General features: G+C 55.9%; 1 protein-coding gene across 2 annotated transcripts; it reads right to left on the bottom strand.

The window, feature by feature from the left end:
• Positions 1-1,549: 1,549 nt before the first annotated feature.
• Positions 1,550-9,656, bottom strand: MECR (mitochondrial trans-2-enoyl-CoA reductase). 2 transcript variants are annotated; one of them, XM_068657857.1, is made up of 10 exons: positions 9,374-9,656; positions 6,492-6,589; positions 6,287-6,418; positions 4,667-4,810; positions 4,476-4,578; positions 4,016-4,118; positions 3,532-3,605; positions 3,010-3,070; positions 2,446-2,518; positions 1,550-1,836 (listed from the first exon to the last, which is right to left on the bottom strand). In XM_068657857.1, the coding sequence occupies exons 1-10, from the start codon at positions 9,502-9,504 to the stop codon at positions 1,772-1,774; spliced, it is 984 nt and encodes a 327-aa protein (XP_068513958.1). In that variant the 5' UTR covers positions 9,505-9,656; the 3' UTR covers positions 1,550-1,771. The 2 variants fall into 2 exon arrangements, with proteins under 2 accessions (XP_068513958.1, XP_068513957.1); XM_068657856.1 differs by having other exon boundaries at positions 1,550-2,332; positions 9,374-9,653.
• Between the last annotated feature and the right edge of the window lie 4,849 nt (positions 9,657-14,505).

The following is a 14,505-nucleotide window of genomic DNA, read 5'->3' as shown; positions in this document are numbered from 1 at the left end:
CCCCAAAAGGCACACTTTTGCCCCCCAAAATGTGAGATGGGCACTGTAACAGTTCTGTGGGATGCTGCTTGGTGTGAGGATCCTGCTCCAAGTGCAGGTGTGCCCCCAGCACCCCCTGCATGGGCAGCAGGCCTGGGGGCTCAGCAAGCAGCTGACCCTCCATGCAATGAATTTGGGAAGTTCCCAGTGGGACCCAAATACCTCATTTCACATCTGGGGCCTTTCCCCTCTTTGTTCTCCCGGGTTCTCACCACCACAGCCTGCAGCAAAGCTCCCCCAGCTGGACAAGGGCTCCCATGTGGATTCTCTGGTGTCTGCTTGAGGCCAAACCCCACTTGTACATAAGCAGCTCCCCGTTCTGAATTGGGGCTCACAGGGCTTTATGGCATGTCTGCGGGGTCAGCTCTTCTGTCAGTGTGGCTGGGACTGGCTCCTCACCTCAATAATGGGGAATACATGTAAAAGTATATTCTGTCACAGGATGTAGATTTGGGGTGACAATGGCTGTTTTCAGGGGTTTTCGGTGCTAACAGGGCAGAGCCATCCCTGTCTCCATACATTGCCCCAAAATGTGATCCTACAGCAGGGTTTAGCAGGGTGTGAATGGCCCTCATGCAGCCAGCCCAGCTTTCCAGGCTGGGAGATGCCTGCGGGCCAGCCTGGTGAGACGAGCAGCACCGAGCCCCCTGTGTGGGGCTGGGGGGAGCAGGCACATAGTGGGATGGATGGGGAACGGAGCAATCCCAGTGACTGACGGGGTGATGGAGGAGCTGCAGCAGGAGGGTGTCCTGGTTCGTGGCAGGAATAGTGCAGCCAGCAGGGCCAGGGAGGTGATTGTCCCCCTGTGTCTGCTCTGGTGAGGCCGCACCTCAAGTGCTGGGTTCAGCTTTGGGCCCCTCACTACAAGGACATCGAGGCCCTGGAGCGTGTCCAGAGAAGGGCTACGAGGCGGGTGAAGGGCCTGGGGCACAAGTCCTGTGAGGGGCAGCTGAGGGCACTGGGGGGGTTTGGGCTGGAGAAGAGGAGGCTCAGGGAGACCTCATTGCTCTCTGCAACTGCCTGGAAGGAAGGGGTGGGGAGCTGGGGTCGGCCTCTGCTCACAGGGAACTGTGCCAGGAGCAGAGGGAACGGCCTCGAGTTGTGCCAGGGGAGGTTCAGGCTGGCAATGAGGAGACATTTCTCCTCAGCAAGAGCGCTCAGGCGTTGGGACGGGTTGCCCAGGGAGGTGGTGGAGTCCCCGTCCCTGGGGGTGTTCAGGGAGAGGTTGGACGTGGTGCTGGGGGTCGTGGTTAGAGGGTCGTGGTGGTGGTGGTAGGGGGTGGTTGGACCAGATAATCTTTGAGGTCCTTTCCAACCTTAATGATTCTGGGATTCCATGGTTCTAAAGAAGAAACCAGCTGCAAAGGCGAGATTTTCCCTCTCACAGGGTTTGCATTTGTGCAAGCAGCTGGCTCCAGCACAGGCCTCAGTCCCCGCCAGAGCCTGGTGAAAGCACTGGGACAGGCAGGAGTTGCTGGGGCAATATGGGAAGCAGGCGGGACACGCGATGCTTTGAGCACAGAAAAGTTTATTGGCGGCATCTTGCAAAAATAGACATATGTTAGACATTGATTTTCAAGAGGTTTCTCTGTGCATTGCACAATCAGTAGTGGCACTGGTTCAGTAACAGCAGCAAAACTGAATTCAAGTCCAAGTATTGCAGAAGTCACATTGGAGGCTCCGGCTGGTGAGCTGCGGGGTGAACGCAGGGATGGGGACCCGAATCCTGTCCCTACACTGTCCCCTTGTCCTCCAGCCGGCATGGGCGCTCCCCTAGTTCTGCCAGCACTGCATGTGCTGCGTAGGGAAAAAAATAAAAAAATAAAATATATATTTTTAAAAAGTGGTTTTGCTGTGTAAGTCCATCTGCAAAGAGAGAGGCTCCTTTCCCTTGAGATAGGCCCGGAAGAGGCTTTCTGCTGCAACAAAACTAACAACGAGCTAAAGCGAGACCAAAATCTCCTTCCAGAAGCAACCCCAGCCTGCGCTCACGGTGCCACCTGGGTAAACTTCCAGAGGCTTTTAAACCTTGAAGTGGGCACCCAAAAATAAAAAAAGGAACAAAAGAAAAAAATCAGTGGACGTGGAGCTTTCCCTCTGCAGACACCAACAGGAAGGCTTGCGAGCAGTCAGAGGAGGAGGACCTGCTTGGAGGAGGTGAAGGGCTGCGTGGAGGCCACCAGGGCCTCCTTGAAGTCCTCCAGTGGGACTGTGGTGCAGGCAGGTGCGCCGAGCTGTCCCCTCTGCACCAGCTGGCACAAGGTGTCCATCATGCTGCTCAGGCTCTCCTTGTCTGCAAGGGAAGAAGGGGATCGCTCTTACCCGGCCACATCCCATGGGATGCTGTTCCCAGCCCTGCCGGCCACCTCTGGTAGCCCGTCGTGGTCCCTGCCCCTCTCAGCTCACCATGTGCGTGGTCCTTCTTCCACTGGGTCATCCAGAAGCCGCGGAGCCTCACGTCCCTGAAGATGAAGGCGCTCTGTGGAAAGCAGCAGGTGAGATCTGCCTCCCCCAGACCTGTTCCCAAGCCCATGTGAGCATGGCAGGAGGCAGCCAGGAGCTTTGCTCAGAGCTCTCCTTTGGGACAAACCCAATTTGGCAGGTTCATGTTAATGCAAGACCTTGCACCACAGCGCTGAGCAGCTCCGAGGGGCTGCGTCTTGTTGGGATAACACCAGGTTTCACGTCAGGGTAGAGCTCAGATGTGGCTCCGATGTGTGAGATAGGTTTGCATCAGGGCATGTTCAATGCTCAGCATCTGTGGGGTTGTTTCCATGCTGGCATTCCAGAGCAGCCCAAACCCTCCATAAGTACAACCAAATCGGAATGCAAACCAGCTCCTCCCATTACAGCCCCAATCAGTTAAAAAATAAATAAATTTGGGGGCTCTGAACGTGATATCCAGACAGCAGAGTGCAGCAGAGGATAAGCTGAGCCCCCATGGGCACCAAGAGCATCCCCAGTACTCACCACTGGAACCGTCACGGGCTGCTTTGCCATGCCCCCGTAGGTGACCATGGTCCCTTTGGGTCTGCGAGAGGAAGGGGGCGTTGGGTTACCCACAGCCCCCAGCACACAGCTTTGGCCTTGCAACCTCTCCTCCATTGCACCCAAACCCACCGCTGTATGACGAGGCTGGTTTCACACCACAGGCTCCTCCAGAAAGCCCTGAGGATCTGTTTTCTAGAGCTGCCCTCCTGCTCGCACGTTGGATTTGCAGCTACGTAAACCAGCCAGCCATCACACGTGGCCAGGACCAGACAGACCTCTGTCTCAGATGTCTCCTGCCTCATGCCATGGGCAGAGTTTGAGACAAGCAAGAGGATGGTGATGCCAGGTTAACTTTAACTCGTGTTTTCCAAAACAACTTCACTCATCTCCCCTCATCAAGGGCTGGCATCTGCTCTTCATGTGTCTGGTGGCCACGTGCCCTGGATCTGGAGAAGGTCCCAAGCCCACGCCACCCCAGCCATGGGGCAGAGCCCAACTTACTGCAGATGCCGCAGCATCTCTGTCGTGCTCTTGCCTCCGACGCAGTTCAGGGCGAGCCGAGGCTTTGGGATGCTCTGCAAGAAAAAGGGGAAGCTCCAGCCTGAAGGGCTCAGCCCTGGTCTGGAGAGCTTGCGTGAAAGCCCTCCGTGGTGGGGAGCACATCTCAGTCTGTCGCTGGTATGGAAATACTTTGTGAAAAGCACTTTGGGGCTAGGAGTTTGGCTAGTTCAGGGCATGTTTGTATAAATGGATGGGTAAATACACGAGGTAAATAGTGAGTGGCTTAGAGAAGTGCAAGAATGCCATTTGTTAGCTTTGTATCTCTTCCTAACGATTTACAGTGTGGCCATCACATTGCCTGCCCAGAGATTAGGAAAAGCTTGTTTCATGTTTGTCCTTTCTACCATCCTCGCAGCTCTCCTCGAAGCACTGAACTGCGGGGCTGCCCTGGACGGTCTCTCAGGGGGGCTCAACATCGAGGTACCTTAAATATTTCTTTCATTTCTGGCTTTCTCAGCATGTCCTCCGTGATGACGTGGTCTGCACCCAGGGCCTTCAGCCTCTCCACCAGCTTTGGGAGATCCGGTCTAGGGGGAGAAAAAAGACCCCATGAGGCAGCAAGCAGCGTGTCCCCTTCCCCTTCCTCCCACTGGGATGGGTCTGAGGATGAGGCTGGGCAGAGCAGAGGCTGGGAGGCACCTTCACAGGACCATGGAATGGCTGAGGTGGGAAGGGACCTCTGGGTCCCCTGCTCCCACCCCTGCTCCAGCAGAACAACCCCAAGCAGGGTGCCCAGCACCACGTCCAGGCGCTTTTTGGAGATCTCCAAGGAGGAGATGCTTCTCTGGGTAACCTGTGCCAGAGATCTGGCACCCACACAGCACAGACGGGCTCGTGATGTTCAGAGGGAACCTCCCGTGTCCCAGTTTGTGCCCAGTACTCACCTATCCCTGACCACATTGATGGTCCTGATGCCGGTGGCTTTGGCGATCTGGATGACAGCCTGGCCCACGCCGCTGTTGGCTGCATTCTGGATGACGGAGTCACCTGGGGAGCAAAATTTCGGTGCAGCCGTGACCGCTGGAGCTGCAATCCCCTACGAATGCAGAGCCGGAGGCCTGTGTGTGCAACATACCTGGTGCCAGGCTCTCGAAGTCGGCCAGCATGCGGTACGCCGTGCATGGGTTGACGCTGAGCGTGGCGGCGCACAGCAGCGGGATGTCGCTGGGCACCTGCAGCAGGCTCGCCTCGGGGAACACCGCCTGCGTCCGCCACGTCCCTGGGCATCGCAGCGTTTCATGAGCAGCAGGGAAAGGAAAGGAAAGGAAAGGGAAGCGTTAGGAGACCCCGACTCGCACCAGAGCTTTAACTCACACTGCTGCAGCATCACCTCGCGACAATTTAAGCATCGGAGAGCCAATTATTAAACCTTTCCCCGTATGGGTATAGCCAAAATATTTAGATAGGTGAAGGAAGAGAAAGCTGGCAGTGCCTGAAACAATTTGCAGGCTGGAGGTAAGGCTGTGCTCCGTTTGCACTGCACTTTTCTTCACAAGTCAGTGAGGAAGAGACGTGAGCACCCCAGGCACTCATTCCCTACATATATTTAAGGGCAGTTTTGCAAATCTCCCATGGCTGAGCCATCAGCATGTTTGCCAAGACCTTGTGCACCAGGGAGCTTAAAGTCAGGACTCTACCCACCACTTTGTGTGACGTGTGCCCAAAACCCCAGGGTAAGAGATTCCCCCCATCTGTACACACGCTGAAAGACTGCGATGCTGCGCCTTGAGCTTCCAGGGCAAAACGAGCCCTCTCGTGGCATGCACTGCCCTGCGCCTCAGCAGGACCCCGGTGGAGGCAGGAGATGCTCCCCTGCTGCCCACAGACAGCGGCTTTGTCACCCAGAGCAGCCCCATCACTTCCCAGACGTGTAATGGGACCGGGCTGGATGCAGTGTACAGAGCTAACAGAAGCACTCCACATCCCAGAGATGAGCCCATACATTCTGAGCCAATTCACTCAGATTTAGTGACTATGTATTTATATCTGATTTAACCCCCTATCATCCATTTAGTTTTTTTTTTTATGTTTAAAAATATCACATTTGGATCTTAACTAGATAACTTTCCTTCTCCCATTAAGCGAGAAAGCCTTTTAAGAAGAAATAGGCAAGGAACAAGCTGTTAAGCTAAACCAGAACCGACAATTTTTCTGGCCATTGGCGTGTCGGAGTAGCACGAGAGGCATTTGTTGGAAAATAAATTCCCAAGCTTTCCCATCAGAGCACTATTAGGGAGAAAACCGTAATGAGATATAACTCTGACCTTGCACAGGTTAAATGCTTTATCCCATGTCTTTAAGGAAGCCGTAAGTAGATGTGACAAAACGCAGTTGTTTCCAGAGGAGAACAGATTGCCGCGATGCTCTATAACAGTGCAGAAGGCCCATAAAGGGTCTGCACTATGGAAAAGTAAATTATTCCTAAATTAAACCTCGGCATATGCAACGGCACTGCCAAAGCTCCCTGGGTGAGCGCTTCCTTGGGGTGCTTGGGGACACGGTTTAGTGGGGGATAGTGGGGGGGGGGGATGGTTGGACCTGATGTTCTTGGAGGGCTTTTCCAACCTTAATGATTTTAGGATTCCTTGTGACCGAGCGCGTCCCATGCACAGGAGCCAGGCGCTGGGGACACAGTCCCGGTCCCGAACCCCCCTGGGAGGCCATGTCAAGCACCCAGCCCCGGGTACAAACTCACCGAGTCCAGCATCAGCCGGGATGACCCAGTCCCCGGGTCTCAGCGCCGTCACGCCGGGGCCGACCTCCAGCACGCGCCCAACACCTTCATTCCCCGCCACGGCCGGCAGCGGGGCCAGGATGGCGTAGGTGCCTGTTGGGAGCACGGGGAGATGCAGAGAGGCAGGGCAAGGGTTCAAAGGCAGCTCTGGCAGTGGGCAGGTTACCTTGGATCATGTTGATGTCGGCCGGATTGATGGGGGCCGCCAGCATCTTGACGTGGACGTCCGAGTGCCCCAGCCTGGGCACCTCCAGCTCCTTCAGCCTGTGTGGGGTCACGCAGAGGAAGACTCAGTTAAGGCACCGAGGAGAGATTCCTGTATGACCTACACAACGCATCAGCACCATTTTCCCAGTCTACGTTGCTACAGCCTCATCTCCTCTAGCAAGAAAAAATAAGGACCTAACGTGGCACCTCCACTGCTCCTCAAACCTCCACTCCCAGCACCTCCTTTCATCAATCATAGGAACGAACCCAAAACACATCCTGCACAGAGAAGGGCCCCTCCGAGGAGAAGACATCCCAGCCCCTTTGCTACCCGACTGTTTGAAATCCAAGGAGAATGCCCTTACACCAAGGCTGGCTGACTTGGAAGCACAGACCCACCTAGGCTGGAGCAGACCTTCAAGACCATCAAGTCCGACCTCAACCTGACCTACGGGGTCCCATCACTAAGCCAAGCCCCTCATCACTAAATCCTCCCATCACTAAACCGTTCAGCTCAGCTCCCTCATGCCCTGCATGGCCACGGGGAAAATTGCACAACATTTTTTGGCCGCAGTGAGTCTTGCACCCTCCTGGCAGTGGGGTCCTCCCAGCAAAGAGGATGCGGAGCAGCAGGGAGGGGTCCCACCACCCAGGGATGGAGCAAGCTCCTCCAGCTTGCACCATGACGCGCCCCAAGGGGAAGGGGAAGCTGATTGCTGCCTGACCTATCTGCCAGCCTGGGCAAAGCCATCCAGAGGCGCCCATTTGCAAGATGAGGGCAATTTGAACTGCATTTGAACGAGCTGGTGGCTCTGCGAAGGAGGTGGCGCAGACCCTGCCAATTTTAAGAGCAGTTATTTGCCACAATTACATGCTGCTAAGTACGTGTCATTAGGAACAATACACTGAATTTCCTTCACAGCTTGTCCTGTGCTGGCAAAGTGTTTTCCCCTTCTCTCCTTGAAGCTGCCTGGGTGATTTGGAGACTTGGAGTTCTGGATTAAACACCCCCCTGCCCTTGTCAGAAGGCTTTTAGCACGCAGGAATCTGCTTTTTGCTTTGAAACAAACCCCAGACTGCACTGACAGCCTGTGGGAAGCTCCCAGGAGGGTCCAGAAACCTCACTTCAAGCAGTTTGGGATCAGAGACCTGCAGGGTACAGCTCTGCAGCTGCTGGGCATGGCCACGCGTGCTGACCTGTGGCTTTTGCCCAAAACCTTGCGTTTTGGCAAGGGTCGCCCACAAGTGATGGAGCTGCTCACGTGTTTAACATCTGGGCAAAAAGCCTCCACACAGGACCAGCACCACAGACAGCCCAGCACCAACCTGCTACTTGGGTTTTCATGGAAAAATCAGTTTTATAATTAAAGAAAAAACACAGCAAGATTTTTGACCAAGGCTGCAGAACCCAACCACCCAACGCTCCGCAGGAAAGCATCAACATTGCACAAGGAAGCCACTGACTCATTTCGGGCTCATCCCACCCTGCCAGAGCATTAGGGGAAGTCACACCCACAAGGGCATTTCCAAAAATCTGCAAAAAAAAGACAGAAAGAGAAGTCACCCAGCACGAGCTGGGTCTTGCACAAGCAGTGGGACGAGGACAGCTGTTCCTGTCCCATGTCCCCACTGCGTCCCTGCAAATCTCAGCAGCCACCAGTGCCGATAAGCACCGGTACCCAACTGAGTGGTCCAAAGACAGAGCAGCCACCCATCTCACCCCCAAAACAGGGGCTCGGGGTCTGGGTGCACCCAGATAACGTATCTGCACCTCCTGTGTTTCTACGTGACTCCAGCCAGTTCCGCTGGGTCAGCGCATCCTCAGCATTTCCTCTCTTGAAAAAAAAGGTACAAAAATTTCCCTTTTCCCAGACTTTTTGGCCGTTTTAGGAGAACCTTGAATAGCTGCCATGCCCTGGATGTCACCCCGCAGCGTTATACTTGAGGAAGCAACACTGATTCGGGCCCTGCTTTCATTCCTGGCCCTGAACACCCCTAAACTGGGGACAAAGTGGGGTTCAGTGGAGCTGCCTCTCAGCACCTCCCCACTGACCCCAAATTCTGTGAGAGCAGGCTCCCCGGGAAGCACTGAAGACCCCCCCACCTTGTGGAAATATGGGTGAAAGGGGTTGGGGGTGCACCCCAAGCTCTGCCTGCATGTTGGGGACCTCTGAGCAACCCCTGGCATGACCCCATGGGCTGGGTCCCCCCCAGGGACCTGCACCCATCCCTGCCAACTGCCCTGGGGGTGGGCAGCCCAGGACCCCCACACACTGCGCACCCCCAAACAGCCCCACTACAACCCTCTCCATACATACCCCATATGCATGCCTCCCGCTTACTGCCCCCCCACTGCCATACAGCTCCACCTCGCCCCTACACCTGCCCCCACAAGCTCAATGCACCCCCAGCCTGACCCCCCTGATTTGCACCCCTCTATACCCACACCCCCTTGCAATGCAACCCCACAACTTATCTGCACCCCCTGCAATGCACCCCTGATATCTGCACCTCCCCAAAATGCACCCCCAGTACCTGCACCCCCCTTTGCACTCCCCCCCATATCCCATCTCCTGCAATGCACCCGATACCTGCACCCCCTGCAATGCACCCCCATCTGCACTCCCCCATAACCCCAATACCTGCATCCCCAATACCTGCACCCCCCCAAAATGCACCCCCATACCCCATCTCCTGCAATGCACCCCGATATCTGCACCCCCCCAAAATGCACCCCGACATCTGCACTCCCTGCAATGCACCCCCGATACCTGCACCCCCCCACCTGCACCCCCATTCTCCCCCCCCTTCATCTCCCCCCCCCCCCCGTGCCCCCCTTACTGCAGCACCCCCGCGGGGTCCCCGTGCCGCTCGTAGAGCAGCCCCCTCGGGGGGGGCCCCGTCGAGGCCGAGCGCGCCCGCACGGGGGGGACCCGAGCCCCGCGCAGCGCCCGCGCTGCCGCTCGCTGCATCCCGGCACGGCCCCGATCCGGCACTGCTCAGGCTCGGCTCGGCTCGGATCTGGCACGGCACGGCACGATCCGGGCACGGTGCGTTCCAAGCACGGCTCGGCACGGTTCTGGCACGGTTCTGGCACGGTTCTGGCACGGCTCGGCGCGGCCGGCAGCAGCGTCACGGGGGCAGCACCGCCTCTCAGAGGGTCGGCACCGCCTCCGCCTGCTCTTAAGGCGGCCCCGAGCCGTGCCGAGCCGTGCTGAGCCGTGCCGAGCCGTGTCATGCCATGCCGTGCCATGCCGCGCCATGCCGCGCCGTGCCGTGCCATGCTTTTCTTTGCCTTTCCGTGCCATGCTGACCCGTGCCGAGCCGTGCTGTGCCTTTCCTTGCTGTGCCGTGCCGTGCCTTGCCTTGATTTTCCGTGCCTTGCCGTGCCGTGCCGAGCCGAGCCGTGCCATAGCATCCTTTGGAGCCGCCTCTCGGCCGTGCCGGCTCCGTGCACGGTTCGGTTGCTTAAAGCAGCGCGAGGAGAAAGCTCGGAGCAGGGATCGATTTCGGTGTTTTGCAGAATTATCCCGGGAGAGGCCTCGTTTATTGCTCTAATCACAGCCGGTCACACCGGGCGGAGGAGGAAGCCGAGGTGCTCTTCCACCGAGGGGCCCCTCGCGGCACAGCGAGCAGCGGTTTTTAAAAATTATTTCTTCTTTCGTGCCTGGATTTGGCTGCTCCAAGGGGGCAGCAGCTCCACGAGTGAGCCCTGTGCAAAGCCGAGCTCCTGCTCTGCTCATCACCCTCCCTATCCACGTGCAATTAGCACGTCCCTTCATTAACACCATCACCAGTGCAGGAGCATCTCTGCTTGCCCATGGTCCCACACCGGCTGCGACCAGAGCACCCAGAGCATGTGGTTGGTTAAAAACACAACAGCCAAGTGGGAAATGCTCCAAAAAGCAGAAATCCAGGTGGGTGTCAGCCTCGTGGGGAGCCTTGTGCTGGGCACCAGTGCTGCACGCCGTACCCGTACTGGGCAGGGGGCTGCAGCCTGCACCCAAACCAGCAGGCTGTACCAAAACCTGACCTGAAAGACTGGCATCAACTTGCCTGATGCTTCAAGGTCGTTTTAATAATAATAAAAATAAAAGCAACCTGGAAAATAACAGTTGTGTGTGTGTGATTTCACGTGAGCTGAAAGTGCAAGATGAAGAAAAGGACCGGTTTTAGGGAAGGCGCCTGGTCGGGGGTGCTGATGAGATTTTTCTGCCTGTTTTGGTGTAAGATTTGTACAAAAAGCAGCTTCTGGAGGGGAGCGGCGGGGCTCAGCTCCGCCAACCGTTGCCGAAGGCTCTGCTAAACAGGCGAGGGGAGCGGAGAGAAAAATAACTTTTTCTCGCCAACTTCTTCCGTTCGGAGCTGGAGGTGTTGTTTGTAACAGCAGCGGGTGTAAACGTGCTCCGACACCCAGGGGATGTGCAAGCGGGTAGCTGCCGGCAAACACCCCCACAAACACCCCGCACCCACGGAGCTGGTGGCCTCCACGAACACCGACGGCGCTCGTGATGCTGGTTCTGGCCCCCGGGGGGGCATCCAGGAGCCAAAGCCACCACGGGAGCAGCTCAGCCAGATCCTGTCTCGTGGCACCGCATCACCCCACAGCCCTGGGTTGCTCCATCGTGGGAGTTACTGGCTGCATTTTGCATTTTGCATTTTGCATTTTGCAGGGCTGGCCGAGTGCTTGCAAAGGGCACTGGTGGCTTGGGAGTCCCAGGTGAGCCCCCAGTTTTGTATCCCCCCTCTTGCAGGTGACCCCATTCCTGCCTCCAGGAGAGGCCGTGGGAAGTTGCTGCCCTTTCCTTCCCCACCTCATTTTATTTCATGCTTTAGATAGCACTTTCTGGAGCCTGGCTGTCCATTTCCCCTCCTAAACATCGTTCCCATCGTTCCACCTCCCTACATGGCAATTAATTCAATATATTCATTTCTACTGTCCTAAATTCAGCATGGCAATCAGAGAGAGATGGGCAGGAGTGCTGGGCAAGTGAAGTCAGGCACGACTGCGGGGGTCTCTCGGCCCATTGTCCTGCCCCAGCTGGCAGGACACCCACAGCCCCATCTCCAGTGCCCCTGGTCCCTGCTCCGGCAGAGCCCCAAATGGGCTTTTCCCACATCTGGTGGGATCCTGAGCACGGCTGTGTCCTGGAAGCATCCATGCCACTGGGATGTGATGGTCCTCGGGCCGTTTTCCCAGCTGTCCCCATCCCCATTGCCCCCTTTAAATCAACACTTTAATGCACAGCCATAAAACAATGGGGTTTTCACAGCACCAAAAGCTGCACCTTTCTGAGGAGGCTCATGGCTTTCCCTGGTGGGGCTGGGAGGTCGGTGGGTTTTCCTTTGCCATGGAGAAAATTGAGATTTGGGCCAAAAAACTGTGCCATGGTGCTTCTACAGCTGCAGTAACCCACAAGTGGCTTTGGGCACGGTGTCAGTGTGGGGGATGCTGCTGGGTTTAGGATGGAGCAACGTGGACGAGCAGGCGCACTGGGAGGCTCAGGTGCCCAAGCTCTGCACTGCATGGCAAAGGGTTAATAACTAATTACAGCAGCCAAATGAGATGCCTTCCTATAGCGTTAGAAACGTATGCATTGGCAAATCAGGGCTGGCAGACTATTTATGATTATTTTGTTAATGTTTCTCCTGTAACAAGCACAATTTCCTGGTGATTAATGACTGCTTCATCTCCTGAAATTGCAATTTTTTTATTTTTTTTTTAGGAGAAGCACACGGAGATTTGCATGCGAGGGCTTCGGGAGTGGGTGGGGAGAGGGGGAAGCGGGGACGGATCCTGAGGCACAGGCAGAGAGAGAGCAGAGGCCAGGGGAAGGAGCGATGCTCCCGGCTCCCCTTTGCCTTTTCCTGCCTAAAACCCACTGCTGCCAACTGGCAGAGGTTTGTGGGCCAGTCACATTGCTCGGGGCTGGAAAGCAAAATGCTGCCGGGCAGGGGGTGGGTTTGGTTCTGCACACACGGGGAGCCCCTGGCCAGGAGCCCCAGGGGATGCTCACGAGAGCTGAGTGGCACCTGGGGGATGATGGCTGTGATTTTGCCCCTAAAACCTAAATCCTGTTGAGGATGGGAGGGCTGCAGGGATCCCCTGGTCTCCAAGGGGGAGCCCAGCGGCTTTGCCCCAAGCCTTGGAGCTCAGGAGTGCTGAGATGCCCCAGGCTGTCACTGCTCTTCATCACATCCATGTGGGATTATTAATTAACTGCTTACAAGATCGACACAATTTTCATTAAGGAGAATAACAATCTGTTGCCTTTTTGGTGGAGAGATTGAAGGTGGACCTGTATCGCTTGGGAATAACTGGGAAAGCGGAGGCTGGGGGCTGGATTTTGGAGGGTTTTTGTTTGGGGACACACTCGGTGTTGTGCCTCGGTGGCCTTCCTGCGGAGGGTGGGTGCAGCTGAGCCATGCTGGACCTTGGAGACACCAGGACCCCTGTTTGGGTTTGGGCTTGCACGAGAGCAGACCTGGGAAATCATCTGCAAAACAAGCCCCGGCTCTGTGCAGAGGAAGCGATGCTCTGACAAAGAGTCGAGGCCGGTGGATTGTCTGATTGCCTTTTTATTAAACGTGCCTGGATCTTAAAATGCAAAATACATTGTGCTTAAAGAACCACTTTCCATAATCCTTGGCTTATCCCCGAATCCCTCATTTAACACCTCTGATGGCGCTGGACAATCCCATAGCCTCTATTGAATCCTTTACCTAAAGCCACCCTCGTGCCCCACGCTCCCGGCTCTGCGCGGCAGCGGGGGAGTTGTGGCTGCCAGCACGCGGATGCCCAGGATTAATTTTTTTTTAAGCAAGCCGATGGCTGGCTCTTGTACCTCCAGAACAGCCTCCAAAACTGTATTTCCTTTGAAATGTTTCATTGTCAGATAATAACAAAAAAAAAAAAAAAAAATAAAAAAAGAAGAAAACGCTCGGCAGCTAACGGAGAATTGATGAGTTCTGATCCTCTGCCAATGAGATGAGAAAGGAGGCTCCGTCCCGAGCCATAAATAAGGAGAGGGGCTGACAAAGGATCCAGCCCTGCCTCGTAACTCTGCAGCGGGACCTCAGAAAGTCACCGCGGTGTCTCCTGAGGGTGGGCAGTGCCTGGCCCTTGGCAGGTGGGGAAACTGAGGCAGGGATGGCCGGGGTCTCACGGAGACGGTGCGACGGGTCCCTGGAAGCCGATGCGCACACGGCGTGCACGGGCATCCCCCTGCACACGTGCCCTTGTCCATACTCACAACAACGTGTGATCGGGGAGATCTCAGGGCAAATCCTGTATGGGGGGGCAAGCCAGAGAATTGCAGGGCAGGAGCCAACCCTTTTGGTACCGTTTTTGGTACTGAAACTGATTTCATCAGAGCAGTGACCCCTCTGGGCAGGGGAGAGCTCTCGAAATAGCTTGGAAGAAAGCTCAGGTGAAGAGAGGAATCAAATCAGCACCTTTTATGCTTTTTTAATCTGCCTTTAACTTTTCCTTCAAACTTTTTTCCTCCCTTCCCTGCTCCAGCTCCCGACACGTCTCCATTCCGCCCCCTGACCATGCAGGCTCCTATCGATGGCAGACCTGACACTTTTCCAGCCCCGCATTAAACTGTGAGCACGAGCCATGCTACGTGGGACAAGAATCGATTGTTCTCCGGGTTTTGCTGGTTGTTTTAGTTCGCTCCTGTTCAGCTCAGCTGCCTGACGAGCTCTTTTTGTTGCAAACTGCAGAGCGCATCCTTTCTCTGACGGCGTTTGGAAAAGCACCAAAGCGGAGCTGCGAGGAGGACAAACACAGGGGAGGAGAGCCGACACTCCCCGCATACATAAAAGCGAATAAAACAGAATAAAACAAGCTGCAGAAGCAGTATCTCCCCCAGTGTAAGGATGAATAGGAAGTGCTGGACACGGCGATGCTCCCTCCTCTCCTCCAGGTTCGGGGCGGGCAGGAGAGGCAGTGCTCGGGCAGCAGCAGA

The sequence above is a fragment of the Anas acuta genome, chromosome 21 (assembly GCF_963932015.1).
Source record: "Anas acuta chromosome 21, bAnaAcu1.1, whole genome shotgun sequence".
Lineage (NCBI taxonomy): Eukaryota > Metazoa > Chordata > Aves > Anseriformes > Anatidae > Anas > Anas acuta.
This window is presented reverse-complemented; position numbering and strand designations above follow the sequence as displayed.

Bases quoted from the DNA above. Each gene is read 5' to 3' on its own strand.
- MECR (XM_068657856.1), bottom strand. From the start codon at position 9,504: ATGCAGCGAGCGGCAGCGCGGGCGCTGCGCGGGGCTCGGGTCCCCCCC. The intron at 6,590-9,373 runs GTAAGGGGGGCA...GACCCCACACAG, and splicing joins GACCCCGCGGGGGTGCTGCA to GCTGAAGGAGCTGGAGGTGC. The intron at 4,119-4,475 runs GTGAGTACTGGG...TTCTCCCCCTAG, and splicing joins ATCAATGTGGTCAGGGATAG to ACCGGATCTCCCAAAGCTGG.